This window comes from Daphnia carinata, chromosome 3, assembly GCF_022539665.2.
Source record: "Daphnia carinata strain CSIRO-1 chromosome 3, CSIRO_AGI_Dcar_HiC_V3, whole genome shotgun sequence".
Classification (NCBI taxonomy): Eukaryota; Metazoa; Arthropoda; class Branchiopoda; order Diplostraca; family Daphniidae; genus Daphnia; species Daphnia carinata.
This window is the reverse complement of record NC_081333.1, coordinates 9,712,394-9,739,967: the sequence shown is the minus strand read 5'-3', so window position 1 is coordinate 9,739,967 and position 27,574 is coordinate 9,712,394. Positions and strand designations below refer to the sequence as shown.

At 42.2% G+C, this 27,574-nt stretch overlaps 5 protein-coding genes across 7 annotated transcripts; 1 reads left to right on the top strand and 4 right to left on the bottom strand.

The window, feature by feature from the left end:
• Window positions 1-1,063: 1,063 nt before the first annotated feature.
• Window positions 1,064-15,345, bottom strand: LOC130685304 (uncharacterized). The gene is given in 17 exon segments (XM_059494449.1): window positions 1,064-1,512; window positions 1,614-1,800; window positions 9,219-10,224; window positions 10,301-10,667; window positions 10,742-11,339; window positions 12,865-12,932; window positions 13,006-13,075; window positions 13,129-13,281; window positions 13,347-13,593; window positions 13,683-13,760; window positions 13,814-13,900; window positions 13,966-14,145; window positions 14,211-14,388; window positions 14,470-14,690; window positions 14,752-14,864; window positions 14,934-15,074; window positions 15,162-15,345. Coding segments are annotated over 17 exon segments (4,014 nt in total). The 5' UTR covers window positions 15,272-15,345; the 3' UTR covers window positions 1,064-1,302.
• Window positions 15,346-15,930: 585 nt separating this feature from the next.
• Window positions 15,931-19,382, bottom strand: LOC130685300 (frizzled-1-like). The gene is made up of 8 exons (XM_057508585.2): window positions 18,467-19,382; window positions 18,016-18,407; window positions 17,744-17,944; window positions 17,450-17,672; window positions 17,236-17,372; window positions 17,034-17,165; window positions 16,798-16,970; window positions 15,931-16,723 (listed from the first exon to the last, which is right to left on the bottom strand). Exons 1-8 carry the CDS (start codon window positions 18,993-18,995, stop codon window positions 16,591-16,593), a joined length of 1,920 nt encoding a protein of 639 aa, XP_057364568.1. The 5' UTR covers window positions 18,996-19,382; the 3' UTR covers window positions 15,931-16,590.
• Window positions 19,383-19,730: 348 nt separating this feature from the next.
• LOC130685219 (lethal(3)malignant brain tumor-like protein 3) lies at window positions 19,731-23,988 on the bottom strand. Of its 2 annotated transcripts, none has more exons than XM_057508474.1 (11): window positions 23,425-23,988; window positions 23,170-23,353; window positions 22,953-23,105; window positions 22,625-22,872; window positions 22,363-22,555; window positions 21,988-22,283; window positions 21,686-21,917; window positions 21,424-21,608; window positions 20,670-21,364; window positions 20,162-20,591; window positions 19,731-20,097 (listed from the first exon to the last, which is right to left on the bottom strand). In XM_057508474.1, exons 1-11 carry the CDS (start codon window positions 23,656-23,658, stop codon window positions 19,939-19,941), a joined length of 3,009 nt encoding a protein of 1,002 aa, XP_057364457.1. In that variant the 5' UTR covers window positions 23,659-23,988; the 3' UTR covers window positions 19,731-19,938. The 2 variants fall into 2 exon arrangements, with proteins under 2 accessions (XP_057364457.1, XP_057364458.1); XM_057508475.1 differs by having other exon boundaries at window positions 23,170-23,350.
• A 220-nt stretch (window positions 23,989-24,208) lies between these two features.
• On the top strand, window positions 24,209-25,765 carry LOC130685274 (AKT-interacting protein-like). 2 transcript variants are annotated; one of them, XM_057508554.1, is made up of 6 exons: window positions 24,209-24,452; window positions 24,513-24,583; window positions 24,653-24,753; window positions 24,830-25,017; window positions 25,078-25,369; window positions 25,554-25,765. In XM_057508554.1, exons 1-5 carry the CDS (start codon window positions 24,340-24,342, stop codon window positions 25,331-25,333), a joined length of 729 nt encoding a protein of 242 aa, XP_057364537.1. In that variant the 5' UTR covers window positions 24,209-24,339; the 3' UTR covers window positions 25,334-25,369; window positions 25,554-25,765. The 2 variants fall into 2 exon arrangements, with proteins under 2 accessions (XP_057364537.1, XP_057364535.1); XM_057508552.1 differs by lacking the exon at window positions 25,554-25,765 and adding an exon at window positions 25,438-25,512.
• LOC130685276 (acyl-protein thioesterase 1-like) lies at window positions 25,453-26,937 on the bottom strand. The gene is made up of 8 exons (XM_057508558.2): window positions 26,781-26,937; window positions 26,684-26,715; window positions 26,589-26,610; window positions 26,453-26,496; window positions 26,342-26,389; window positions 26,036-26,282; window positions 25,801-25,965; window positions 25,453-25,729 (listed from the first exon to the last, which is right to left on the bottom strand). The coding sequence occupies exons 1-8, from the start codon at window positions 26,826-26,828 to the stop codon at window positions 25,685-25,687; spliced, it is 651 nt and encodes a 216-aa protein (XP_057364541.1). The 5' UTR covers window positions 26,829-26,937; the 3' UTR covers window positions 25,453-25,684.
• Between the last annotated feature and the right edge of the window lie 637 nt (window positions 26,938-27,574).

Here is a 27,574-nt window from a genome sequence, read left to right as displayed (position 1 = left end):
CAGATGTCCATTGGCAAGGCAAGGTCTAAGGTGTACGAAAGAGAAAACAAAACAGAAAAACAAATCAATAATTAACCAACTGCTTGTGTCCGATACGGATGACTTGTAAATGGCAGGCGAGGCCTCTATGAAATTTCAAATACGAATCGCAGTCTTGGATGTTAATTGGGAGGGAAAATTTAAAAATGAGTAGTGGGCGAATGACTTGAATACCTCGCTTCTTTCATGTATCAACTTTGACAAGTCTGTATTTTCCCGTGGCTTCGTTATATAAGGCTGTCGACCGGTGAACAACAAGACCAAAGAAGAAGTAAAGAAAAAAAAATAATAATAAAAAAATAAACAAACAAATAAACAAACACAAGACATGATTCGCCCAGTAAAAGGCGATACATATTTTCAAAATCCTCATTTAATATGTGGTAGTAGTGGGGACGAGGATTAAAGTAGTGTGTAGTCACATATGTGTGGTATGTACATAAACATAATGGTCGACGCGTCGATCCACTTCATTCCGCGTTGGCTTTCTCGCTGTCATATCATCATCACAGGTGAAAAAGATGCACAAAAATGGTGAAAAGAAAAATAGAGGATAGAAGAGATTATCATCATAGCACCCCGCACGACTTCCCTCCCTCTCTCTTTCTGTCATTCTTCTGCGGAGAGTTCACACACGAAGAAAGAAAAGACTTATAAAACATTTTGTAAATAATAATGATAATCCCCCCCAAAAAAAAATGAAAGAAAAAAAAACATGAAGGACTGAGAGGGTATAGAATAAAGAGGGAGGAAGAAATTATAGGTAGACTAGTTTTCCTATGAAAGTGAGCTTCTCACGAGCCTTGAACATGACAAAAATAAGCTGAGACACGTCACTCCCGCACCAATTTTACACTTTTGCAAAGACAAAAGGTATCCCTTTCTCCCTCTCTCTGCTCTGTTCTATACAAAATGAATACACGTCTCGTTGTTTGCTTTTTTGCGTTTGTTTTCTTTTTTTTTTATACAGATTTTGGTGTCAAAAAGACAAAATCTTTCGGGTAACCCCATCCGTGAATTCGTCTTCATTTTTTTTTTCGCATCGTCTTATTATTTTACCCTTTCACCCAAGTAATCCCGATCCGTCGGGAGTGATCGTCGACCCAAAAAGTGACACAAAATGACAAGGAAAACGATTGGAAACCAACAGAGGAAAAAAATATAATATTAAACAGTGGAGGTTGCAGTCTAGGGAAAGTGTGGGAGAAGAAGCGAGAGCAGAAAAATACATTCGTTTCCGATGGGAACACACCAAGCATAGTGCTAAGGAGCCGGTGATGTTCCGTTCGGGATTTGAGAGGAAGTGCAAGAGGTGGTCGTCGATGTAGTCGTCGTCGTCGAAGTGATTGTGTTGTTGACAATAGCTCCGATGGAGGAGGCTACGCCAACGACCGATACCGAGCTCCCGCCGCTATTATCGGTCCCGCTACCCGGGAATGTGGCCTCCAACTGTGCAATCTGCGCCAAGGTCTCCTGTTTTTTTGAGTAATCGATAAAAATACAAGACAACGGTAAATATTTAATGGGCGAGCTATGAAGGAAAGGCGAGGGGAGTGGCTGAGTCAATTGCAAACCTGAGTGGCAGCTGATCTGAGAATTTGATTCTCCGATTCGAGGTAGGCGATTCGTTCCATGAGGACGTCGATGCGCTCCTTGAGGACTTCCACCTCCTCCCGGACGGCGAACATCAAATGACTCTTGACCAGATCCATGGCCTGCTCGATTTTGTTATCGATGGCCACCGTACTGCTACCCGAGGCACTGTTAAAAATCAAACACAATCAGAATTCTGTTAACTAAGAGATCAGAATTAAACCACCCAAAAATCGACAAAGTTGCGTAAACCATATCGACATAAAGTTAGCCGCGTAGATAATAGCAAGCCCACACCATGCACGCATCGTGAAGAAACGAAATTTTTGACGCAATGCAACTATTGTGCATTTTTGTTCCACCAAGGTTACGATGATTCCTGCTGGTGATGGATGTGCCCGAATGACAGGAGCACGATGCGATGTGTCAAAAAAACAATACCGGATTCGAGACGATTCAAAAATGAATGTAAAACAGCTTAGGGGAGGCATTTAGCCAATAAACCTTCGGATTGACGTCATCGACCAACGGGACCGTCGTCCATAAAAGGGAAATTCAAATTATAACTGCGTAGTGCCAATCAAGAAACAAAAAAAGGGCTGACATTTTGGCAAGCATTGATTTTTCTTTTCCCCCCGGTTGGCAGAATGCACGCGATAGACGACCACCGCCAATATTTCCATAACTTGTAAAAGCAAAAAGCGCAGCGACAAGCATCGCATTTGCCGAGGTCGAGAAGTTTGTAAAAAGTTACATAACGTTCGCATCGACCGATGATTCTCGATAGGTCATAAAGTTGTTACCCGCTACGTTTGACGATAGTACCATGGCCTGCAGACGGTCGATTAGAACAAAGTCCCAGACGGGTCAATTTCAAATGGAGTAAAACCGATGCGGAGAGGCGAACTCCGTCCTCTTGACGAATTTCCGTCCACGGGACGGCTGCCACCGAATCGTTCGTGTTGTTGGGCGCCATGTTGATAGTCTCGCAATTCGAAAATACACTCTTTTCGATCTTGGAACTGGCACTAGACTACTACACTTTTGACTTGTGTGTGTGCGTGAGAGAAAGAGAGAATGGAATAGTTTCGCCTTGTTCGTTCAGCTGCCGGCGGTGGAATGGGATGACAATCACCAATAGCGCCGGATGTTGGCCTGCGCGCACTGGGCATGATAAATCCAGATCGCCTTGACCTAAATGAGACAACAGCATCCAAATCGCACAATAACTCGGCGTTCGTGAGCCGTGCCCGACTCAAGGACAACTACCTCTTGTTTTTTTAACAAGAAAACAGCCTCTTTTTTGCTTATTTGTCGATTTTTATTTCCTCCCTCTAGTCTACTACAAGCGCAGAATATAGAACTTCCACGCCACAAACAAAAACTATTTCCGCATACAGAAATGCTCACCTTCTTAAATACAAGTTTTTTTTCCATTCATTCACGATTCTTTTTCTCTCTTTCCGGAAGATATATCGCCCTGCAGATAGGATGCATTTTACATCAAGTCTATTAGGGAAATGTAGACGGTGAACCGGGTCCACAAACAAAAAACTGGTTCGAACCAGATTTTTTTTTTTTTCGTGAATAAAAATTCCAGACGTACAATAAAAAAAAATGGAAAAACAAAACAAAATAGAGCCTCGAGGATTTGAAACTTCACATCACGCTATGTGTACGTATAAATACTCAACCAGGCTGCACCGGTATTGACATTTCTCAATACCCTTTAGGCGGGGATAGGAGCTCTCTCTTTAGTATTTCCAAATGGCTTAGAAAAAATATTGATACGATTCTAAATTTCTTCAATTAGACCTTTGTTTTTTGAAGAGAACGGGATCAAAAGACATTCAAATCACGACCGAGTTCGTGATCAGACACGACTTACATGTGACTTCATCGACACGTGACGAGATGAGTCAGTTGAGCCCCCCAAAAAAGCAGAACTCAAAAAGGGTGTGGAAGAAAATTCATTTTCGAAGTAAAAGGAAAAAAAAAAATTAGGGCGGATAAAATGTCAAGGGTGAACAGTCAAAGGTTTCTAATATCTATTTCTTATCAGCTAAATCGACAAGAGACCATGAACATGAACTTGCATGAACATCCCAAAATCAACTAAGCCTATCATCGTCAAGTCGCAAAGATAACCAAGTAAACAAACGAGAGGAAAATGACCTCGCTAATGTCAACAAAGATTCCCATCGTGCCTTGTACATCCGCCCACCTTTCTTTAGCCTAACTTTAAAGAATACGAAAAAAAAAAAAAAAAAAAATAACGGGAAATTCAAGAGAAGTGTTTACCAGACAAAATTTTTGACGAAACAAAAGACGGCGGACGTGACAGTCTGCGAATCGCCGTTTATGAGATCGAGCGGACGCTTATCAAAAGGGTAGCGCCCAGCCTGGTCATCTGTGAACGCCATACAATTGACCAGACACGAAGGTAAAGGAGAGTCGTCCACATCAAAATCGAGCATCATCATGTCTTCATCTTCGACGCTTGTGCTGACGGACAAAGAAGACGACGACGAGGTGCTCTCGCAGGCCGATGAGGTCAAAAGAAGCGCTTCGGCCAGTTCGGCCGCAGAACTGGCCGTTGCTGTGTAGTATGTCGTCATCGACATGGTTTGAGGTTGATGGGTTGTTGCACTTTTCTCTTTTTACTGTCTGTTTTTAGAGTTTTTGGCTGAATATCACACGAGTTCACTGGTGTCGCTAACTTGGCGTCGATCACAAAAATAGAAAGCCTTCATAGCTTATCATTGTAACTCGTTTTTATTTCTAAGTGTCGAAAAATAGCTTTAAAAAAAGAGATCCCGTCACAATGACGTCGTAGCACGAAAACACATACACATCCGTCTGAGGGCGGTCGGAACTGAAAAAATGTCTCACGCGAGTCCCACAAGTCTCCCGACTCCGCCAGGAGGCGCTTGGGAGCTCAATCAGTCTTTCTTTTTCGTCCTTCTCTCTTTTTTTTCACGCGTGAATTTTCAAAGTGTTTTCAATAATGGGAGACAGTCAGACGCCCAAGTAGAGAAAAATGACGTACACAAATAGGATGGACCACGGAAAGATGATGCAAGCTATTGCGACCATTGTCGAAGTTGGCAAAACTTGTGTTGTTTTCCCCTTCGAGGGTAGAGAATGGTTGCGGTTGAGGGGGGAGGGGAGAACGTAAAAACGAAAGGGAGAACAAAAGACGAAGGCTAGTAGCGTACACTGCGGTCGGCGTCGTACTGACTGGCTCAAGTCGTTCGACCGTTCAGGTGGTGCGTTCTTTAACGGTGCCAGCGAATAGGCGGAGCCATGACGTCAAATCACGCCAATGGCAGCGCCAGATTTCGACAAGACATTAAAATACATAAAGAAAAAAAGATATCGCCTGACTCTCGAATCGAGATGTCTTTGTTTTTGTGCTGGTTTTTTTTTTCTTCAGGCCGTATGAACAGAGGCAAAACCCCGACTACAATTTGATTTCATCAGGTCGAAAATTTGCCTAGTTTTTTGTTTGTTCTCTTGGAAACTGATGTTACTGGAAACGATACAAGAGAACCCTCTCGAAACGAATAGAGGTCACGGGATCCCCGGTAGGCTCAAACTCATTATCCGCTGTACTACACCGTGGAAGTCATCAACAGGTGAGCTCCTCCCACTATTTTCTAAGTCTTCTTTTTTTTTGTTCTCCCTGCCTTTACATCATTTCGTAAAAAGTGCCTTTAGACATGGGAAAAACCCCCCTCAAGCATCGTTATATTAAAGTAATTACCGTCAACCTAATGATCGGGTAGTAACAAAAAAAAAAGGGGGTCCAAAAAAATCGGAAAAGGGAAATGAATTATTCGGGCTCTTAAATTTGAAATTAAAATACAATGTCTCATGCTACATGGAAAAAAAATTTAAGGCCAATGATAATTAGTTAGGGTTTTGGTTTTCCTCCAAAAATAAAATATACGGAGGGGTTGCCCTCTCTAGTTCTTTTAGCGTAACAAATACTATGTGGCTGTTTGTGCTATTTAAACTGGCTCGGCATTGATCAGAGAAACAAACATAGCCACAGGCAATTGAAACGCGCTTTAGCAATCACGTTCACAAAACAGGTTCATCACGCTGCGATCGAATGATCACGTCAATTCTGAAAGTCGCCGGCCGTTTTGTGACGCGAAGCAGAGAGAACTCGGCGTAGTGAGATCACTATGGCCGTGCTGTTGGATAATCAGCCGGAACTCTGGCCAGAAAAAGCGTCATGGCTCTTACGTATATGAACATAAGCAAAATTTACATGCGAATTGGGAGCGGCACGTAGTCCTCAAAAAACAGCATCAACAAAAAACATCAACAACAAACAAAAACAACCATATTTGACTGAGAAAAAATGACCACTTGGCTCACATTTCGTTTTCTTTTAAGAGGGCGCGTTCAATCACCTGTGAACGGACCTGCCCATTACACGGTGTTGGCCCGATTTGCGGAACACACATACTGTCAAAGTTGCTATAAAAGGAGAATAAACAAACGAAGCAAACGCTGTTGGACAGCCGTACTCTATAACTTTTCTGCTGCATTCTAATTGTTGGATGTGTTTTGTTTTAGGCTGATTAGTATTCTAATCACGTGATAGAACATCGTGAAACATAAATTCACATCTCCTAGACTGCGTTTTTCCCCGTAGATAAAAAAAAAATAGCGAATTGACAGACCTTGTGTCAGTTTTTGATGATTAGATTTGAAACGATTCCACCTCCCAAGCTTATGTCATGCATTTAAGCAAATAAAAATGATATTTAAAAATAAAACGAGAAATCAAGAGTGCCCCCAATTCATCATGGCCATACTTTGATTCTAAAGTAGTATTAGTCATAAAAATTATAAAATGATTTGACAGCCTTCAACGCCGAAGGGGTCTTTCGCTATGATTCACGGCAACTGTCGGTGACGTCATGTCGTACTCAACAAAGGGGGAAAAAACAATCAAAACGTAAACGATCGCGGGCTCACGCTACTGTGCTTTCCCACAATGCCTTTCTCTTTCGCTCGGAATGAAAATGAAATCGGAGAGAAAGTTTAAAGGAAGAGTGTGAGCAAGGGAAAAGTACAAGAATCCCACGGAAGAGACACACCAAGAGAGCAGAGGGAGACGCGATAACCAGATCGGAACAAAATATTTAAAAAACAAACAAACAAACGAATGCTTAAACTCGTGAACCAAAGACGAAAAAAATTTCAAAGGTAACAAAATGCATCTGGCTCGCGTGTTGCTAGGCGGCCATCTACAAAAATGGCCTAGATATTCCCCCCCCCCCCCCAAGTTACATATTGATAACGGCATTTGTCTAGCGTTGATTGCAATTGACATTTTCGTGTAAGATCAAAAGATCCTCTCTCTTTCTCAGAGAAAATTTTCGCACACCATGGGCTTCCCGATATTTAACGGCTAGCTCCCCAAAATAGATTTTTTGGCATAGATCTTATTCGCTTGGAACAAACAAACACACAGCGCGGGGATGCAACTCTGTTTTTCGCCTTGGTGCTGCTGCTGTCTTGGTCACGAGACTCACGACCGCAACGCAAAAATGAGGGCGCCAAGCAGTCTCCGTGAAAAAGAGATTAGCTTTGTGCTTTCGTCTGATGCAAGGAAGAAATCGCCTTAAGGATTTATCGATGGAATGAAAGGAAGAAAGACAAAAGGGAAACACACATTCACAATGAGAAAAAGAAGAGGAGGACAACAAGTGAAAAGAGAAATTCCTCGGTGATCTTGTTTTTCTCGAACGCTTGCAAACCAGTTTCAACCGAATTGAACGCTATCCGTCGAATAGAGCAAAGAAAAAATTACCAACATGAAAAATGTCGACATTCAACGGCCAAACAATTCAGATTATTAACGCGGTGAAATGTTTTCGAAAAAGAAATTTTTTTTCGTGAACATTTTTTGGATCAAATATTGAAACCTGGGCACCAGATCAATTGAACATCCTGTAATGGGAGCCCAGTAGGACTGGATGACATCATCCGAGAGCCGTGTTTGTGATAGTGCATTTGGGACCCCGATCTTTTTTTAAGGGTGGCTCACGCGTTCATCCCACACGACCCTCAACCAAGAAGGATCTTTCTACACACAGTTAGCCTGGCAATATGGGTCGGGCGAATCGGACAACAACAACAAACCTGATAATGAACTATGTGTTGTGATCGTGCCCTATTGGACCCCGCTTTATCGGGAGACCAAAGCAGCTCGTTTAATCAAACAATTTTCATTTTTATGTATGCACGCAAGTACGCAGCAATAGAAGATAACTTCTTGCTTGGGATTGGATGCAAATGACGTGAATTTCGCTTATCGTTTTCACTAACTGCGAGTACGAAAACAAAGTCAACGAAAGCAAGAAACGGACAAGTGCCGCATCTTCGATTCGGGAATTTTAGTTTCCTCGTAAAGACGTTTGGTTCGCTGTTACCAGGGCGCACCTCTCTCTCTTTCCCGCCTTTAAAAATGACACCCTATTTTGTCAGAGTGAGTTTACTTAGGATGGTTCAACGATACTTTGATTGCGTGACTTGAAAAAATGCTGATCTCTCTTCAACCGAAAGAGTTAACCAACCCCACGGTGGTACAGCGAAATGACCTCATACGCGCTACGTAACGCGATCGAATAAGGGAGTGGTGGGTAATCGCATTGTAAGCCTTGCATCAAAAAAGAAGTTGTTTTAAAGAAAGAAATCAATGCAATTTCAAGATTTTCCAGTTGTTTTAGGGCAGCGAGCCGGAGGACAGCGGTAGTGCCAAAAAGTCTGCTACTGCGTAACGGGTTGTCGCGGCCTTCAATGAAATACGGCCGCGCCAGACAAGCCGGCGCCTTTCTCTCCCCTAGATCTTGCGGTGCGGCGTGCGAAATAATAATGAAAAAGAAGACAACAAAATAACCTTCTTGTCCACCCACCACCTTCTCCCCCTATTCTTCGTAACAAGCGGCACGTACCGACGGTAAGATGGATGATAAATTTAAAGGAGAGGAGGTACGCAAATATGGCCGACCGCAGAAATCCGACGTTGACCTACTTTCAGGGACCGTAAACCGACGGGGAAATAGAGAACGCTCGTGAAAAATACTCTGTCCTAGCAACAAAAACAAAAAAAAAGAGAAGTGGTGTCTCGCAAGCTGGGTGGTGGCGTACGTGTATGTGCGATACAGAGAGAACGTGAGGGCATTGCCTGCTTTCGAACGATCACGTGGCTTGAACACCAAACTGGCGTCAAGAATATGATCGTGCGCCCCTATTTTTCCCGGCCGTTTTGCCACCACAGAGTTTCATACGACATCTAACGGAAAAGTCGACGATTAAACGACATCTAGTGGTATTTCAACGCCGGTAACATCTACTACCACCTAGTAGTCACATTTAAGACCATCTAGTTGCTCGCCATCTAGTAGTGAGTCCTACTACCATCTTCTAGTTGATACCAAGCATCACCATCTAGTGGTGACTCTCACACTCTACGTGATTTACATTCTACAGCCATCTAGTGGTCAGTAGTACCCACCACGTTGCCTGTCCACAACCAAAACATTTTCTAGCAAAGTGCTCACCTGGCATGATCGTCGGTTGAACCACCGGCGTGGCTGTCATCTGCCACGCTCTGCGATTTGTTGAGCACTGGGGGGCCGTGTGGCAAAGCCGCCATTGCCGACTCCATTCCTGCATTGCTCGCAATGGCGGTTGTCAAGGTGGATGGCGCTGCCATAATAAGTTGGACTTGTGGCTGAATGCTGGTCGCAACGGACATAACTGCTACTGGGATGGTTTGATTGTTGCTACTGCCGCCATACATGGCATGTGGAGTCGCTGTTTGTTGGACCAACGCGGGTTGTTGCTGTGACGGCTGCATAAGTATCGAGCCGGACTGCTGGATATGTGTTTGTTGCATCGATTGCATTTGCTGGACAGACTGCTGTTGCATAACCACTTCAGATTGTTGTAAAGTGGAAGTTGGAGGAACACCAACAGTTTGAATGGCTTGTACGGACGATGCCGGCTGCGTGGCATGCTGTTGAAGGTGTTGTGTGTTAGGTAAGGGCTGTGCCGGAGCGTTGGCAACTATTTCTGCGAAAGTCGGTTGGCCTTGATTTCCAGGTTGCTGCTGCGATTGAAGCCCTAAGGGAGGATGTTGGTGCTGAGGAATCAGTCCGGGAGGTGGACCATGAATCGGTACCACCGGAGTTGGCTGCGATTGCTGTTGCAATGAAGTAGATGAAGGTAATAGCACAACCGGATGCATAGAATTTTGGTTGGCTTGCGTCGGAATAGTACTGGATGGTTGGATAAGGTTCGCCGTTGAAGGGTGGGGCGATGGCGCTACGATATTGTTGTTACTGCTCGGTTGCACAGGAATCAAGTTTTGTTGGGCCATTACTGGAATCTGGGCGACAACGGGCTGTTGGGTCGGCTGTTGGGACGGCAAATGTGGCGCTGTTAATCCGGGCTGGATGCCAGACGCCGGTGTTACATATTGTTGCTGTTGTTGTTGTTGCGGAGCCACCGCTGAAGCTGTATAAGCAGGTTGGCTAGCCATAGATTGCTGCTGCTGTAGAAGGCCTAAATATTGAAATATTTGGAACCTTTACTATTGTGATCCCGTTGTATTCATAGCTTATAATTTAATTCAAATGACCTGGCGGGACGGGTTGCTGAACAAATGGCTGCGCAACATTGGAAGAAAGACTGGGCAAAGTAGCACCAGCAGTAACCGAAGACGTGGGTTGCGTCGTTATTAGTGGGATGGCGAGACTTGCAGGATTGGACGTGGTGGCTATTGTCGCTGCGCTTGGTTGCAGAATGGTTGTGACGGAAGCTACTGGATAGACTAATGGAACTGGAGATTGTGTCTGATAGATTGGCTGCTGAAGCAGCTGCTGTTGGGTTTGGGGATAACTGACGGAAGCCGCACTGGCGGGCAAGGAATGTGGTACTATTTGAATACTACTGCTGGGCTGAGCCTGCTGGTTGCAAGAATTCAAGACTGCTCCAGTGTTGATATTCTATGAAATGAATAATATAACAAATTATCTCCATTCATTGCTTAGACTGAAACTATACACAAAAAAAAAGGAACCTGAAGGGTTTGATTCGGTTGCTGCAAGTATGGTGCATGATGTTGCCCATCATCTGTCGAAATATGATCAGACAAGCTGCCTGAGCTTGATGTTGCAGAACCAGGCTCTTCCTTAGACAGTATGGGCTGGACAGATGGTTGGTCCAGAAAATCCATGCAGAGCCATCTTCCTCGTTTGAAAGGTTCAGCACTCTCAATCTTGACAACTCTGAATCTACGTTGCAATCCATGATCTTTGTCCTCGAGCTTGAGGGCACCTCCTTCATTGACTTGTTGTTGAGCTAGTGATACTGGCACATTACTGACAAACATGATTGGTGGATCATCTCCACCAGTGTCTAAATCTCCATCCACATCAATATGGTTGTGGCTCCCCACTTCAGACGGTTCAGTCTGTGAGTCATCCACCTCACCACAAGAGTCATCCTCCCCATCATTGCTGATGCTGGAGGAGACCCTGACACTAGTTATTTGGAACGAACTTGTTTTCTTGATGTCCACTGTCTGTCCTGTGGACGATGGTCCCGTCTGATTGGGATGAAGCTGGTCTGTCAGCCTCAGAGTTTCACTGGTGGTTTTGTGTATAAAGTTGCCACCCGGTTGACGGGCCGCGGTCGGTTCCAGGGGTAGCGTGAACTCTACCACTGTCGGTACTCGCTGCCTGCTGGGATTGTTGAAATGTTCAGCAGCCGAATATTCCGCCATGTTGCGCCGTGACCCTTGAAAGAAATCAACGAACTATCGGCTCGTTTCATCAATGGGCTGCTACTACTGCTGGAATTCGTCAGAGACTCTGCTAAACAGGTATGTCCATAATCCATAGCCTTTATCATCAGAGTCTAAGGATCTCCGCCGAGATCCTTGCGAATTACGAAAACAGATACATAAGACTTCACGACGACATACGACACACACGGAAAAAACTTCAGACTGTACTAGACAATCGATTCATTGATTGCAAACTATCAACTACAAAACCACTATCGATCAGGAAATGCGACGTTGCCAGATGGCGAATGAAGAATTGTTGTTTTCACTCGGTGCTGCTAGAGGAGCAGAGTCACATAGATTGGATGGTTTACCTACTGCTGTGCAAACCTTGGTCAAATTCACAAGCCTTATTCCCTCCGATTGACCTGCACCAAGCGGATGTTTGACTGGAAGAGGACGTTTTGCGTTGTAGTGCATCAGATTTGGGCATATATCTCCGCAGATAGTCCTGTTATTGTAAACTACATTCAGCTTCAAAAGAACAATTTTCATTGTGCGTTGATGAGGAAAACTCATTAAATAAGTTTAAACAAACTTTATGTATTGAATGAGATTTGGGAAACAAAAACTCTAGATTATGCGAAAAACCTCAACAACAAAATATTAAAAGCGGCCTGGAACAGATCATAGATCAGGGTTCAGGATGGGTGCGTACCGACATTAGGAAAACAAAAACAAATCGTCACCAAAAATAGTGGCCCATGGGCCAACCGGTAGATTATTTTGCAAGTACGGAAGGCTGGGCAAATCCGGTCTAACACCGCCATATTGAAAAATGGCAGCTTGAATAGCGCCTACCAAAAATAGTTTTCCAGCGGCATCCATCTTGTGACTGACACAACTGGGTAAAACCAGGTTAGTGTTTGCCGTGAAAATCGGGGTAGAAAGCGGTGCCAACGGTGTTTGAAACATGGTTAATGCCACCGGTCTCGCTTTTAACATCCATTTGAAGTCCGGATAAGTAGTGGGCACAAAAATGAAAGAATTGTTACCCACCACATCCAATTATTGAGAAAAGAATACCTACCCGTACGGCTCAAATACCTACCCATTGGACACAGGGCACTACGTCTCCTTTGCCCGTGGGCAGGTGGACTTCGTGCGCATAAATTTCACCATGACGCTGTTGCGAGGCTTGCTACTGCGCAGTTTCCAATACTATTTTGTATTTTAAGATTCCAACATTCTTTGCATTTACAGCAAATTCAAGGCGTGAATACCAAATTGAGTGAATCCTCTCCACCAACACGGCGAAGCGGTTGTCGGCTATGGAATATCGAATTTTGATCCTGAGCCATTGAAATTTACAATAATTAATTTTTATACGCTAAAATTTGATATAGATAAAAGTTACACGTGAATTTTCTTCCTGACATCGCTGTGCAACTTCGCGTAATAATGCTTTCCCATCTGCAAGCGTCTATACAGGGCCAAAAACAAAAAAGAACATTTAATACTTCCTTTATTAAGAAACAGATAAGACATTTCTGTACCGATGGATATTCCACGCATTTTTGGGCGTACTCGCGGGCCAGGTCAAGGAACTGGGGACCTTTGGACAGACTATGAAAATAAACAAAAGTTATTTTTTCGTAATAAGGGACTACAAATGGGACGCGACGGGAAAATATTAATAATAGCTAGCTAGATAGAGGTACGCTTGGCCATGATGTTCATCTCCTTCTCCAGATCCTTGTTTTTCGCTATCGCGTAAATAATCGCAATAGGCGGCTGCAGCATGATCCGTCTCTTTGAGCTTGTCATAGGTCCTTAAATAGTCAGTCAGGCCAGCGATTAGAAAAATCCTAGTAGCAATTCTCAAAATTTTGATTACTTGGCAAGACGTAGCAGAGCGATGCATTCCAAATCGCCCACACAGTGAGCCTTCCAATAACATTTTTTGGCGTCATGCAATCTTTCAAGCTTGTCGTAGGCATCCCCTAGAGCTACTAACATGCGAGAATCATCTGGCTTCAGCGATTGAGCCATTCGATAATAATACAAACTGTACAGAGGCATTTTCAAAATTTCATAAGCTTGTCCCAATCCGTACCAGGCACGGAAATCGCGTATGTTCATTTCTGCGACAGATAATGAAGAAATGATTAATAAGTAAACGTCATGGGTAAACCCTGACAACCATGTTACAATGCGTCAAAAGAATTTCTACCTGTAGCCTTTCTGTAGCAAGCGATAGCAGCATTTGAGTTCTTCATCTCAATATTTTCGTGACCCATAATTGTCCATGCTGCATTATAATAAATTTTACTTTAAGAAACTAAGCATAAAAAATTGTAATACCATAAGAGTAGTGCGGATTTAGTTTCAATGCGCGCTGAAGATACAGCACGGCTTTCTCATGTTGACCGCGCAACCCGTAATAATTTCCTGCAAATGTAAAGTGTCCTCAGATAAATGATAAATAATGTTTTCGGACACATTTGGACTCTCACCAACGATGCAACAAGTTTCTACCCGATACTTGTCTACTGCAAAGGCCTGATGAGCCAGTTGTGCCAGTTCAGGTTGGTTGTTTTGAACGTAGAGAACATTTGAGTAGACATCCATAGCGTCAAGGCAATACGGATCTTCTTCACGAATTTCGCTGAACTTCGTTGCTGCCTGGATTCCATCTATTAGGGACCAGATGCAAATAATTAATTGTTCTAGCCATTTTTCGCTACTTTGTGCATGAAACCTCTTAAACTGTAGTAAATTTTCGCAATTTGGCTTTTGACATATAGACTGTGTTCAAACACTCCTTGGTGAAGCTTTTCATATAGACTAAGTGCTGCTTCATCTAAATGAAGTTCACCTAAAATATGCCCCATGAAAAGATATTTCATCCAGCAGTTGGGTAATTTCAGCTGACTTAGCTAGAGCACAAATGCAAAAAGCAGAATACTAGATTTGAATAAAACAGAAAGCTCCATAATGACACACTGAGCCACTTTTACCATTTCACTGTTTTTTATCAAGTTAGCTAGTTCAAGCCAAGCGGCCCAATTAAGTGGAGTTAAATTAACAGCATCTTGAAGAACTTGTAGGGCATGCGGAAGATCCATTTTTCTTAAGACTAAACCGTGTAAATAGCAAAGATATCCATCCCATTGTGCAGTATTCCTTAATCTACCCAGATCTTGGTGTAGGAGTTTCAAGTGAGCTATCTTTGTTTCACCTGGAAATGTGGGAAATATTCAATTAAAGGTATCTTTTTTGTCTAAATTGCTTAGTCTTACTTGATTTGTCACTTTCGTCTTCAACAAGTTTCTTCTCTCCAGCCATGTATCTTGAATAGAAATGCAAGAACATGCTGACTTGGTCTTGGCAATCTTGGGTGTAATGGGCACATCTAAAAATGTATACAACTTCTGTTTCAGCCTCCAGCTGTCGATAGTAAATCACAATTCAATTTTCAAACCTGCTGTATTCTTTAACATCAAAATACTTTTTAGCCAAAATATATCTTGCCCTGCCTTTCCTCTTAGGCTGCTGGTATTCGAGGCTGTTAGCTACCTCTGGATCTAGTTTTTGTGTTACAGCAAAATCCATCTCAGCAAGCCTGTCATCAATGATACAAAGTAAAAGGTAAAAAAAAAATTGGCAAGCTCAAATGAAAAATATAGTTACTAGGTGCAAATTATAATACCATTTCGCCGTAAAATTTAGGCCTCTTTGGGTGCATTCTTCACCGGCATTTAAAAGATCTTGGGCTATTACAACGGTTTCAAAATTGAAATCGTCCAGTACAACCGCCATATTTTGATAGTTTTAAGTACTACACAGCTAGAGAGGTGATGATAAACAGCAATACCACTAGAACAGAGAATAAACGGTAGGCTGTACTCATCTACGCAATATGCATTCTAAAAATTTCGATTGTGAAGCCGCCAATGCTTCTTGATTAATTCCACCAGTTATTAGGCATAAGCAAATAATCTATTTTAAAAAACATACTTGGCATATATTTTTGAGATTGGCTAAGGTTTCAAAACTGGCAGCTATATTTTCACGACCAGGACAGTGATTATGTGGACAGAAGTAACAACAAAATCTGATTTCATGGTAAGATTTCCCTGAAAACTATCAGAACTGAAGTTTCTTGTTAAACTGCAGTTAAATAATTAAAAGGATCATTCTCGTGACCAGAAGATGATTCAAGGGCGAGGGCTCCCAAAATCTTTGGCATATGACTTTCTCTTTTTCTTTCTCATGCATTCCTGCTTCCAGGTGTTCCGTGTGTAAAGCATGCAAACGAATTATTCCACGTGACAACTGCCTTACCTAGTGGAACGGGTTTCTTATCAATTTTTTTAGGATCTACGATTTTATCTCCTATGGAATTGTTCCAAATGACTGTATACGGAAATGATTCAAGGAAAAACAACGAAAAAGGAAGAAATATACGTTATTTAATGTTTTCGTTATGAAAACGGGTTGCAGTGTATTCTGATTGTTATAATGCTTTCCTACCAATGAAAAAATGTTATTAATGTAATGTGCACGGAACAAACAGGTGATTCGGCATAATTCTTTTATCGATTGCCATAAAAAGAGTATGCACTAACGGTTACATAACGATACGGACGCTCCGAGCGAAGACAATTGGGCACAATAACGTTTGACAAAGATCGTTCGCAGCGCTAAAAGAAACATGCGAGCTGCTTGTTTACCAATATAAAAGTCAATCAAATAAGAACGATTTTCCACTTGTTAATGGGTGTAAAAGGAGTAAACAACTGGATGGCTCTTGTGTGTTCATGGAGAAATGATACCGTCATGCAATTGAGTAAAAGATCGCAAAAAAGAGCCACCTTGAGGGACGCAAATAAAAAGGCATGTTTTTGTTCTTCATCGTGTTGAAGAGAAAAGACGTCATTAAAAATTAAAATTGCCGATTGCCTTTCATAGCTGGCTATTTACATTTTGTTTGTTAAAGACGCCAAGACGAGAGGGGTCGGGAAAACTGAGCACGAGATGAGACGCACTAGACAGAACAATTAGGCAGGGTGATTGCAACCTCCAGACGTGAGTGTCTTTGTCGGAGGAGTAATTACAAGAAATTCAGCGTTTTTGTTTTAGACGTAAACTCCTGTGGGTTCCGGCTTTAACCAGAAAAGACGACGGTAGAAGTTGGTCCACGTAGCTAATGTTTTGGAGGACATAACCCAAAAGCCTGAGCTGATTCCGACAATCAGCATCATCAGATACCTGGGTGAAAGACCATAACGAGTTAGATTACAGAAAGACCGGTAAAATTACTTCCTGGAAGTCAATCAACGTACTTGATCATAAAAACAGCAAATTCCGGTTTTGGGTAAGTTGGAGCCGTGGGGTAACCGCCAGCGCCTTTGGCATAAGCCAAACTTTGTGATGGACACGCAAATACAAATTTAATCCACTGCGGGTCACGACACTTGTCTTCTTGCCATCGCAACATCCACGAATCGAAGAAAGCCTGAAGAAATCAAGTTATATTTGCCGAGTTATGGAAGATCACAATGTCAAAAGATAAACATACCTGTTCATGTAGAAGGCATGCAATAACAATGATGGCCGGTACTGTGTATAAAAACGAATAGATGCCAATACGCAGCATGAACTTTTCGAGTTTATCTGTCTTGGTGCCTCCACTCTTCATCAATGTTCTCACCTGCAGAATGCACAGAGGGAATAATAACTTTATAGAAGAACTAAAGTAAAAATAGCAGTGTCAGTCTCACCCTAAAAAGGGAGATGAAGCCGCCCAGTAAGAAAATGGTGCCGACGATAAGAAAAAGGAATAGAGGGGCCAATACAAAGAGCCGTAAGGCGGACATATCCCAAACGCCAACCGAACAAACGCCACTCAGTACGTCGCCTAAGGGAATGATACCAGTGAAACAGCATTGAAAAAAAAAAAAGACCAACGAGACAATTTGTAAGCAACGCACGCACCTTCAACTTTGCCCATGGCTAAGATGGCGATGGTAAGAGCAGCCGGCAAAGCCCACGTCACCAGATGAAAGTAATGAGACTTTGCTTCGATTGGTTCATGACCCCACTTGAGACCAGCTGCCAGGAACCAGGTGAGCGTCAAGACGACCCACCAGAGATTAGCTGCCATCTCAAAGTAATAGAGCAACATGAAGAGGATGGTACAAGACTCGCGTTTAGTTCCCTATCAAAAATGCAAGCAAAATTTGAGAGTGAGATAACTCCAACTACGATTTTTCATGCGACTTTATATACTTGGGTTATGGTTTCTACCATGTCAGCTTTATCGACCGAGAAATCTGGCGGTGGATCAAACGGTGCGTTACATGATACATTGTCTCCCATGGCGTATCCGATGACGTAGGCCAATGCCACCATAAAATAGCACACAGAAAGGAAGACGACGGGCCGTTCGGGATAGCGGAATCGGCGCACATCCAGCAAGAAAGTCAACACCTGATGTTGAAAGAAAAATCATGGAGTTATCTATCTGTAGACAGAAGTTTTATAAATAGTTGCTTTAATACCGTGAAGAGACAAGATGCCATACAAATAGCACCCCAAACAACGATCCAAACTCGGGAGAAACGGACTTCACTCTCATTGAAAAACATGCCCTTACAGGGAGCACCACAATCAGGATAGATTTTTCCGCCGACGCGAACGACATAATCAAGTCCTTTTGGCACTCGGAATTGGGCAGGACAAATGAACCCATGATCGCGTGAGTAGTTACTATTGACTGATGTGAAACCGGATCGGATACCACTTGGTCCACCATACCAACTGGAACCTGAACCATAACCGGTGGGACTACCACCCACAACAGGCCCACCTGGACCACCTGGATATACACCAGGATAGTTACCCAATTCATTTAAGGGATTTCTTGGGTAATTGGGAACACCCCCAAGCCCGCCTACAAGATAAAGATAGTTTAAACAATTGAATTGTAAACAAGAAAATAACAATAATTACCAGAAACTTTGTATGGAGGCCTGTAGCCATCATTACCACCATGGCTAGTTCCTGAGCTGGTATTATTTTCCCCTACGCAAAGTTCTCCTCCAGCACCTGCTTCAGGATACCTGCTGCACTCTAAGCTTTCTGGCCATTGGAACCCAAACTTGTTCATGAGACCCTCACAACCATTTCGTGCAGACAGACAGAGAGAACGGCAAGGAGGGATGGGTTTGTCTAGAACTGTGCAAACTGGAGCATAGACAGAGCAAAGAAAGATTTGCAAGTCTGGACTGCACTTAACCTTCACCAATGGATAGAACTGGTGGACTTCAAGACCAGCATCTTCTTGTTTTTGGTGATTGAGCAGGTTTGGGAAGATAGTCTCATTATAGAGAATATCTTTACACAGGGGGATAGTGATGGCTTCACACCTGCCATGGTGGGGTAAACTGTCTCGATCAGAAATGGTGGAACTCACTGAAATAACAGTCAGTAACAACGCCAACAAAGAGGCAAAGATGCAGACACTTTTGTTAGAAGACATTTTCTCATGAGATTTCGGACGGAGCTACAAGTAACTTGATTTGTTAGTCAAATGCTGGTTTTGGCTGGCCAGCGGGTTCCTTGTAGGGAAAGACGACTTTTTAACCGCCTCGGGCAACAGACGCACTTTTTTCTTTTCGAAGGGGCCAACCAAGATGACTGACCTCTTCTTAAGAGAACTTTCTCAGCAACAAATAACCACTACACTTTTCTCATTTTGTCCTAAACACTCCACAGTTCTGCAAAATTTGTGTCTACGAAACAGAATCCGACCGCTTTATTCGATCGAATTGTCTGTTCAACATGCCCACTGCTACGCAAATTCCCGTCAAATGTCTCTCGGCACTCCACCATGAACACTGGAAAGCCACACCACAGTGCTTCAGACAAAAAGCTTCTTAAGCAGTTGCTCTTTTATCCACCAGAGCACTTCCCCCCTTTTTCTCGTCTTTTGTCCTCTTGTCTGTTAAAGCCATCAGGTTTCGTATGTGCCAGAGGGTATTTTGGAGGGTCACTCGTGTCAGTTCTTTTTTTTTAAACAGATGTGAAGAGTTGGTAATCGCGTTACGTATCACTTAAGGTTAAATCTCAATTATACAAAAGACTAATAAAAAGAAGATCTCTCACATGTTCGGTGAATGTTGGTAAACAAAATATTGAATAAGTTTTTTTAAACAAATGAAACTTTTTCATTAAAAAGAAAAAAACATAACTTCTTGTAAAAACTAAGCCTAGACATAAATCAATGTCTTTATTGAACTTAAAAAAAAATCTCAGAAAGATAGAAAGAACGGGAAAAGAAATTTAGTAATACATAGAAAATCAAGTCGTGTGCAGTCGAGATTGAGAATCATTCGAGCAAGAGGTTATCTCGATTCGTTCACGGTACAATGCATAAGAAAAATAACTGGATAGGACAACCATACAATTAAATTCTAGTATATCTAAGAATGTGCTTCGTTCGTCGATGGCATTGCAGATTTGGCTTTTTCCTTCATTAGCAGCAAAGCATTTCGAATTTTAATGGCAGGTCCTAATTTGACGCTAAGCAAGTCCGTTAGGTCACTTTGAGACAAATAAAGGAGCGCTTCGCCATCAATTTCCTGTCAAAAATTTCATATCAGATCAAACTGGAATGTATGCGATGAATGCATGTCTTTGTCAAACCTCTTGCTTGAATTTTTCTAGTAACGGCTTACTAATACCGAATTTGGCTAAAAATTCCAGAACCTGATCGCAGGACCATCGAGCCACTTGATAAGACGTGTTGACTCCGACAAGATCACCGAGAAGCGTAGCATGCTTGGACCAACACATTGGCGTTGTCAGATTGGAATTGGTAGGGAAATCCATCATCGAATAGCCTGGTTGCATTGATTTTTGCGCTTCCACTGAGCAGCTCACTGAGGTGTCAAATTGGTCATTTTGACCCGCTAGAGAATTCCGGTTTGGCTCATCTTTCCGCCTGCGTTCTGCGGCCGGAAGGCTCTGATCGTGGGGCACATCACCATTCGTTTTATCCCGCTCTTCAAGAACAGCAGATTTCCGCCTTACGTTGTCACTAGCTGCCGTTTTGCCGGTAAAGTAGGAAAGCCTTCTAAAACATGAGAAAGTGAGAAGCACGTTAATATATCTACATTAATATTCTTGTTCTACTATTTTAATTTCTAATTACATTTTCTTAGGAGGTGGCGTAAGGGCTTCCAATGAGTCGTATTGTTGTTCTGTAGATGGACTTTCAGGTCTGAGATCGACTTGGATAAGTCTGTTATTTAGCTCAGCCTCAGATTCGCTCTTGACTGGTAGGTCGATAATTTCTGAAACTTTCGATTTTCGCTGTTCTTCCACTTTCTTAACGCTTGTGGTAGACGAAGACTGGGGAGGTGGTGACGACCTTTCCGTAGTTGGGGCACTGCCACTACGCTCTCCAGTTTCTATTTCAATTTTAATTAAGGTTGCTTTGGTTTTGTTGCCTACACCAGGTTCCTCTTTGACATGCTCTTCCTCTGCTATACTTGCTACAACTTCAGGTGAGGGAGGTCGCTGTACAACTGGATCGATTTCTTCACCTGTTAACCGGTCGGGAAATGCTGGATTTTCACGGTGTAAATTGCTACTAGAATATGGGCAATGATCAGCTGTAGTGTGTGTGGCATATCGTGCACCCTCCACGTGCCCAGCACCCGTACAGCCTGGTGTAGAACATTCGCTTTCAGTCGCCGAGGAACAGCTGGACGTCACAAATGGAGGTTGCAGAGGATGACCTGTTTTCAAGCACCATCCTGGTGGATGCAGGTCCGGCCAATCGTCATCAGTCCAGAAATCATAGTCAGAAGACCAGCCGTCAAAATGGATTTTTAGCCGATATCCCTATAAAGATTTGATAGATCAAGGAGCCTTTTTCTATAATAACAGAGAGTATTGTATACCTTTACAGCTGCCACGGTGGCGACGCGAATGAGTTGCGGGTTGCGTGGATCAACGCATTCAAGTTTCATGCCTGTTTTGAATCCAACGGGTGAACGAGGTTTGAAAGCCCGTGGAGGAACAGCCGTCGACCCTGTCTTGGCAAGGTAGTGATCCCAAACAAAGTCACCAGCTTCAGCGTCATAATCTTTCAAATTTCAAAGCAACACATGAGGGGCCGCATCGTTCAGAACGTTTATGATTAACAGAAAAAAAAGAGTTTACCACAAGGTGGTGTAAGTGTTGTGTTGTGTTCCTGTGCCCATCCGACCGGATGAACATAAGGGCATGTGGGATCAGCCCAATAATCGTAGATACTATCCCATCCGTCAAAATGGACCAGGAAGCGCGAACCAATCACGTTTGCAACCGTAGCAACACAAAGTGTGTGCGACGAATGGCGTCGATCTACTGCTTCTAATTTCATTTTAATACGAAAAGCGCTGGGCACTGGTGACTAAAAATTAGACAGGAAATTGAATAATTACGAATCCACATAGTGTGTGCTAATATATATACAGTCGTACCTCATTTTGCGCAGAGATAAACAGGTGACGAGGGGCTGCTACGCTACTTGTAAACTTCAAGTACTGAGGCCAGCTGAAGGTACGTCCATGTGTGGTGGGCTGGACAGTTGTTTGATTGTGAGGTGGAAGGGGCGATGATGTGGACTGCGCACTTGGCAATTCATAATGTTTTGGTGGTCGCAATTTTTGGCCATTCTTCTCACACCATCCACAATGGAACAGATTTTCAGAATCAGCATTTAGCCAGAAATCGTGTGAGTCGGAATAGCCATCAAAATGCAACCGCAGTCGGTATCCTTCAAATTTATAATTTTTTTTTTACATAAAGAAGTTGATTTCTATAAGGTCAACAGAAAATGAACAATAATGAAATACCTTGAATTTCTGCAACAGTCATAACGCAGAAAAGAGATTGATGCTCGGGATCGATGCCCTCCAGCTTCATTCCTGATCGAAAGCCATGTTTACCATAAGGAAAGGGGTCTGAAAATAGTCGTTCAGGAGCGGCTTGTGCTCGTCTTCTTTCTAAATACTTTGACCACGACCAAGCCGACGATGATTTAATTGGCTAAAAATATTAGTCATACAGTTAAATTTATAGCAAGTGAAAGGGGATATGAAATAATTTCTAACTAGCCTTCAGGTCGCCATCTTTGTTCGTTTGCTCGTTACAAGGTTCAAGCGACGATTCGACAATGGCATTGTTGGCCGCGTCACCTGCCTGAGAAGACGAGTTAGACGAGGTGGACTTGCGTTTGACTGCCACTTTACCAGCAGCTGCACCGCCTTCTCGATTTTTCGATTTTGTCGGTTGGGCAACACTAAGTTTGCGGCATTTTTCCGAACAGAAGTATTGATCAACAAATTCGTCTGCAATTCCATAACCTTAAACATTCAAATTAATAAAAAGATTTTCAAATTTGGCGTTCAGATTAATAACATATCAAGCTGCTGTTACAATATACCGTCACATTGTTTGCAGCAGACGATGTCAACTTTTTCTTTGGTATTCGATGGAAACCTTTGTTTCCACCGCTCTCGATCTCCGTTGTTGCTACTGCCACTACCATTGCCATTGTTATGGCTTAAACTTACAGGAGCCATTTCTGTTATTGTCACTTCATGAAACAAAGGGCACGTTAGCAAAATGAACGGTGGAAAATGTTAAGTAAAAAGGCTAACCTGGTTTTGTCGGTTGAGGAATGGAATCAGCGTCTGTTGACGGAGGTGCCACTTTTGCTTCTGGGACTAATTCTTTCTCTGCAGATACAACTTCGGTTGCCGGAATGGTATCATTCAGTTTCTCCGCCGTCGATTCCTCCCCGGGAACCAATTCGTATATCCCGAATTCGTTCACACGGAGCTGCTGGTTGCAGACGACGACAAAAAGTTATTTTCTCAAAATATTTTACTTGTATTCAAATATAAATAACTTGCATTTAATTTGGGATATTTGCTGCTAATATTCGTTACATTCGGTATCGTTTCAGCTAAATCCGATTCTTCCTCCACTGTACTGGTAATGCTGCTGCTCGGTGGTGCCGTAGTTGTTTCCGTAAGATTAACGATCACGGTGGTTTCACCAGACAACGGTGTGTTCTCGGTCGCTGGTGCAATCGGCGCATCTATTGTAGGAGAAGTTGAATCTGGAGTTTCCGTTTCGGAATTCATTTTCCTTTTTGGGGTTCTAAACGATCACGTAAAACATGTAAACCAGCAAAAAAACGTTAATTCCCCGTGCGCACTTGGGGAACCGTCTCGTCTGGCTACTGTACTCAAAGCCTTCTTCAGATAACGATGCGGGTTTCCTGTTGTTTCTCAAAATTGAGACAAACATAAACAACTAATGATGTTGGCGGAACAGGCACGAAAATCAACTGTAAATTCCAAGCCAGGTAAACTGCCAGAAGTTCTGAAGTTTATGTCACACAAACAAATTCTATACTGGCTCGTTTCAAATACTTTCGACGGACATCTTTAACTCGACCGCTATGATAGCAAGGGGAAGGGAATGAATTAGATAGTGACCCCTGGTGGCAGTAACATAACCTTGCATGGAATCATATTTAAAAATTCAATTTGAAACGCAAAATTTCTTTTAAAAAATAATACTAAGACTAACAAATATTTGAATAATGAAGCATTTTTTGCATTTTTTTGTAATTGAAATACCTAAAAACAATACTTGTGCAGGAGGTAAACAACCGATGACAGGTAGATGGCTGCACTATGCATCCAAAGTTCTATTTATTTTGTAATTTCCCTGAAATGCTATTTCCTCAATAAAATTAATCCATTTGAAGAATTAATTGAGTGAACAGGTAAAGTTGCTCGGGTGCCAAACGATCAAACATGGAATTCCGAAATATAGCTTCTACAGAGGCACACTTTTTGGACAAAGATACACAAGAGGTCATGAGTAAATACCAACCAGTTTTTATGGAGTATTCAATTTTAGCTGAATAGTAAGTCAAGTTTCTTTGTAACCTGAAAGTGCCTTTCAGTAAATCCATGTTAAATAACAGCAATGCTCTGAGAGACCAATCCAAAATTTTGCAAGATGTATATGTGATGCCTTCTTCAAAAGATCCTTTGCGTAAGAGCGCAACAAATAAAAAAATCAAAGCTTTAACGAAATTATTGAATTCTTTGTCCTTTTTTTCAGATTGGTTTGGCCTTATCTTTCTGAGAAGTGGTTGCTACGCAGGAGCAGTATTTCGCTTTAACATTTTTATAGGCAAAAATTTTCCCCAAACTGACATTCCTGTGAGACAACTATGGCCTACTTAGGGCATTTCAGATATCTGTATTTATAAATCTTAATACTGTTTGTATTCCACAGAATATTGTTTTTGCGCCCCCAATATTCCACCCTAAAGTGGACCCTGTTTCAGGTTACATGGAGACCCGATCGTCCTTCGGAAAGTGGCAAGTTGGTGTCCACCATGTATGGCACTTGCTACTGTACATAAAGAAATCTTTACTTGTGATTGATAATCGCGATTCAGTGAACCAAGTCGCCGCTGATTTGTATGCTACATAATTAACTAAGTAACATAAACGAACATCTAAAACTGTTACGTCTAATAGGTTCACGCACGATCGGTCCGAGTTTCAGGCGAGAGCTACCGAATGCATTATGGAATGCAAAGAACGTCTAAATGATTCCAATCAATACTCAAGTGATCCACATTATTTGAGATTTTCGCCATATAATCCCAACATTCATGGAACTTTCCGCAAAGCTGTTCTTGCGAATGCCAAATCAAGTGGCTCAACCACTGCGGGGAAATCCCTTTCTTGGGTAAAACCCGGCTCGCTGCAACCCTGTTCTAGTCAGGATTGACGGCTTTATTTTTGTGTTTGCCAGTTCTCTCGAGAGGTAATGATTTTTAAACTTCTATAAGACCTTTTATAAGTTCTTAATAAATGGATCTTCGTGATATGTAGCTGATAGAACATTGATTTATCATCTATGCTGGAGTGTAATATAATTTTGAAGTGCATACACCAGGCAATGGTCAAGACGAGGAGTTGATGAATTTGAAAATTGACTTGCACGCTAGGTTATACTAGGCACGCGGATGGGCATACGACATTGACTATTTGTCCTCCACACATAAACGAACAACGCCAGTTTATGCCCATCTTGTTCCTCGCCTACACATGGCGCCTACATACTTCAAGATCTTGATAACTAAGCTAAGTTACGCATTATGAATGCCTTTACATCCCTCATTTCCTGCAAAGCCAAGAAATAAATGAGTATTTGTTACTATTTGATCTGCCTTTTTCATTATGACAATGACGTACCTCATCGGAAGACGAATGGGCCAAGTTTCTGTACGTACGAAATTCAACCGATTTGTTGAATTTCTTAAAAAGCGCTGCACTCTGCTCACCCCACCGATGAGGAACGATAGGATCTGAATCCCCGTGACACATAAGAATAGGGGTTTCCGTGTTGCCAGCAATTTTCTAGCACCCCATCATCAATGGATATAATGAATTTCAAAATTGCTAATTAGTTCAATGAAACGTCACTTACAGCCGGGAAACTGTCACGTAACGGAAGCCAGCACGACAGAGCCACAACACCACCTAGCGTGTGCTGGCTGACTAGGGAAGAATACAGAGATAGGGCACCTCCTTGGGAGAAGCCACCAATAATGATGCGGTTGGATGGAATACCACCCTTGATCTCATCCTCGATCAGACTTTGCACTGTGGCAGCAGCTCTTTGGATACCCTCTGTATCCTCACCTGCACTCAGATCAAGGCCCTTGAGATCAAACCTATCATTCAAATTTCAGGTTACACAAAATTGGCAACATTTATTGTTTAGATTTCATACCATGCTGGCATCCTAAACCCAGAATTCAATGTGACTGGAATCGTTGGCCTATAAAAAATTCAGATTAGAGAAATTGCTTGAATTGGTGAGCTAATATTAGATGCATCTTACGCAGTTGGGCAGACCAACTTAACGAATGCTGGTTTGATTTCAGCCTTTTTTGTTCATGTTAGAATTAATTGAGGAAGAAAGTTCATTAACAAAGTTGTGGTGGGTAAGATGGTGAGGGCAGTCAGAATCTACTTACCAAAGAGCTAGCCCAACCATGACTGAAATGTCAACAATAATAAAGGTTAAATAATTTAGCGATATATTTTAAGATATTAGGCGTTTATGTATTACCCCGTGTCTCCAAGTCCGTGAAAGAATATGACCTAGCGACAAATGTGTTGAATGAAATTGCCACAACATAATTTTTACATGGAACGAATGTTATTACCGTTGCAGTATGTTTCGCGGAAGCCTCGATGATAACTTTGCCAGCCATGACAATAATTACTGATCGGAGTTAGCAACAATAATGCGATAATGGGTAAGGACAGTAGACGACACTGGCGTTCTTAATTGTGTAGGTGCTGTCAAAATACCAAGCTCTCGTTTCTAAACAGCAACCTGCAATGGCTACTGTAATTCCATTATTTCTTTTATAAACACGGCAAAATAATGTCACAGATTCACAGACTCACAAATCACAATGCAATATTACACATTTCATTTGCCAAATTTTCGCGTATATTATCTTGAACACAGCAGAACTTATACCGAATAACTGTTTGTCAAAATGGTTTAAAACATATGATGAACTTTATCAACCAAATCCTTTAACGGGGTAGTGAAATTAAGGCTATTGACAAGTTTCATTTTATTGCACCACTTGATATTTCCTCATACATAAATAAAATTGTGCTATAATTGGCAAGGGGAACAATCTTATCAAGGCACATTTCAAAGATAAACGCTTGTATGTTTGGTAAGCAGTATGTCTGGCTAAGTGGCAGATAATAAAGTGAAAGTAATATTCGTATACCATACAAGCTTCGAGCATATTGCACATCTTTCACTTTAACACGAAATGTCATCTCGAACATTAATAAAACGAAATGTCCCGACATTTATGAGCCAGTAAAGTATCCTGCGAAAGCGTCCAATTAATTTTCCCATTATTATTATATTTTGTAGGATTATACGATGTCGATCACAGTCACAGTCAGTCTGTTCCTATCACAGATTAAT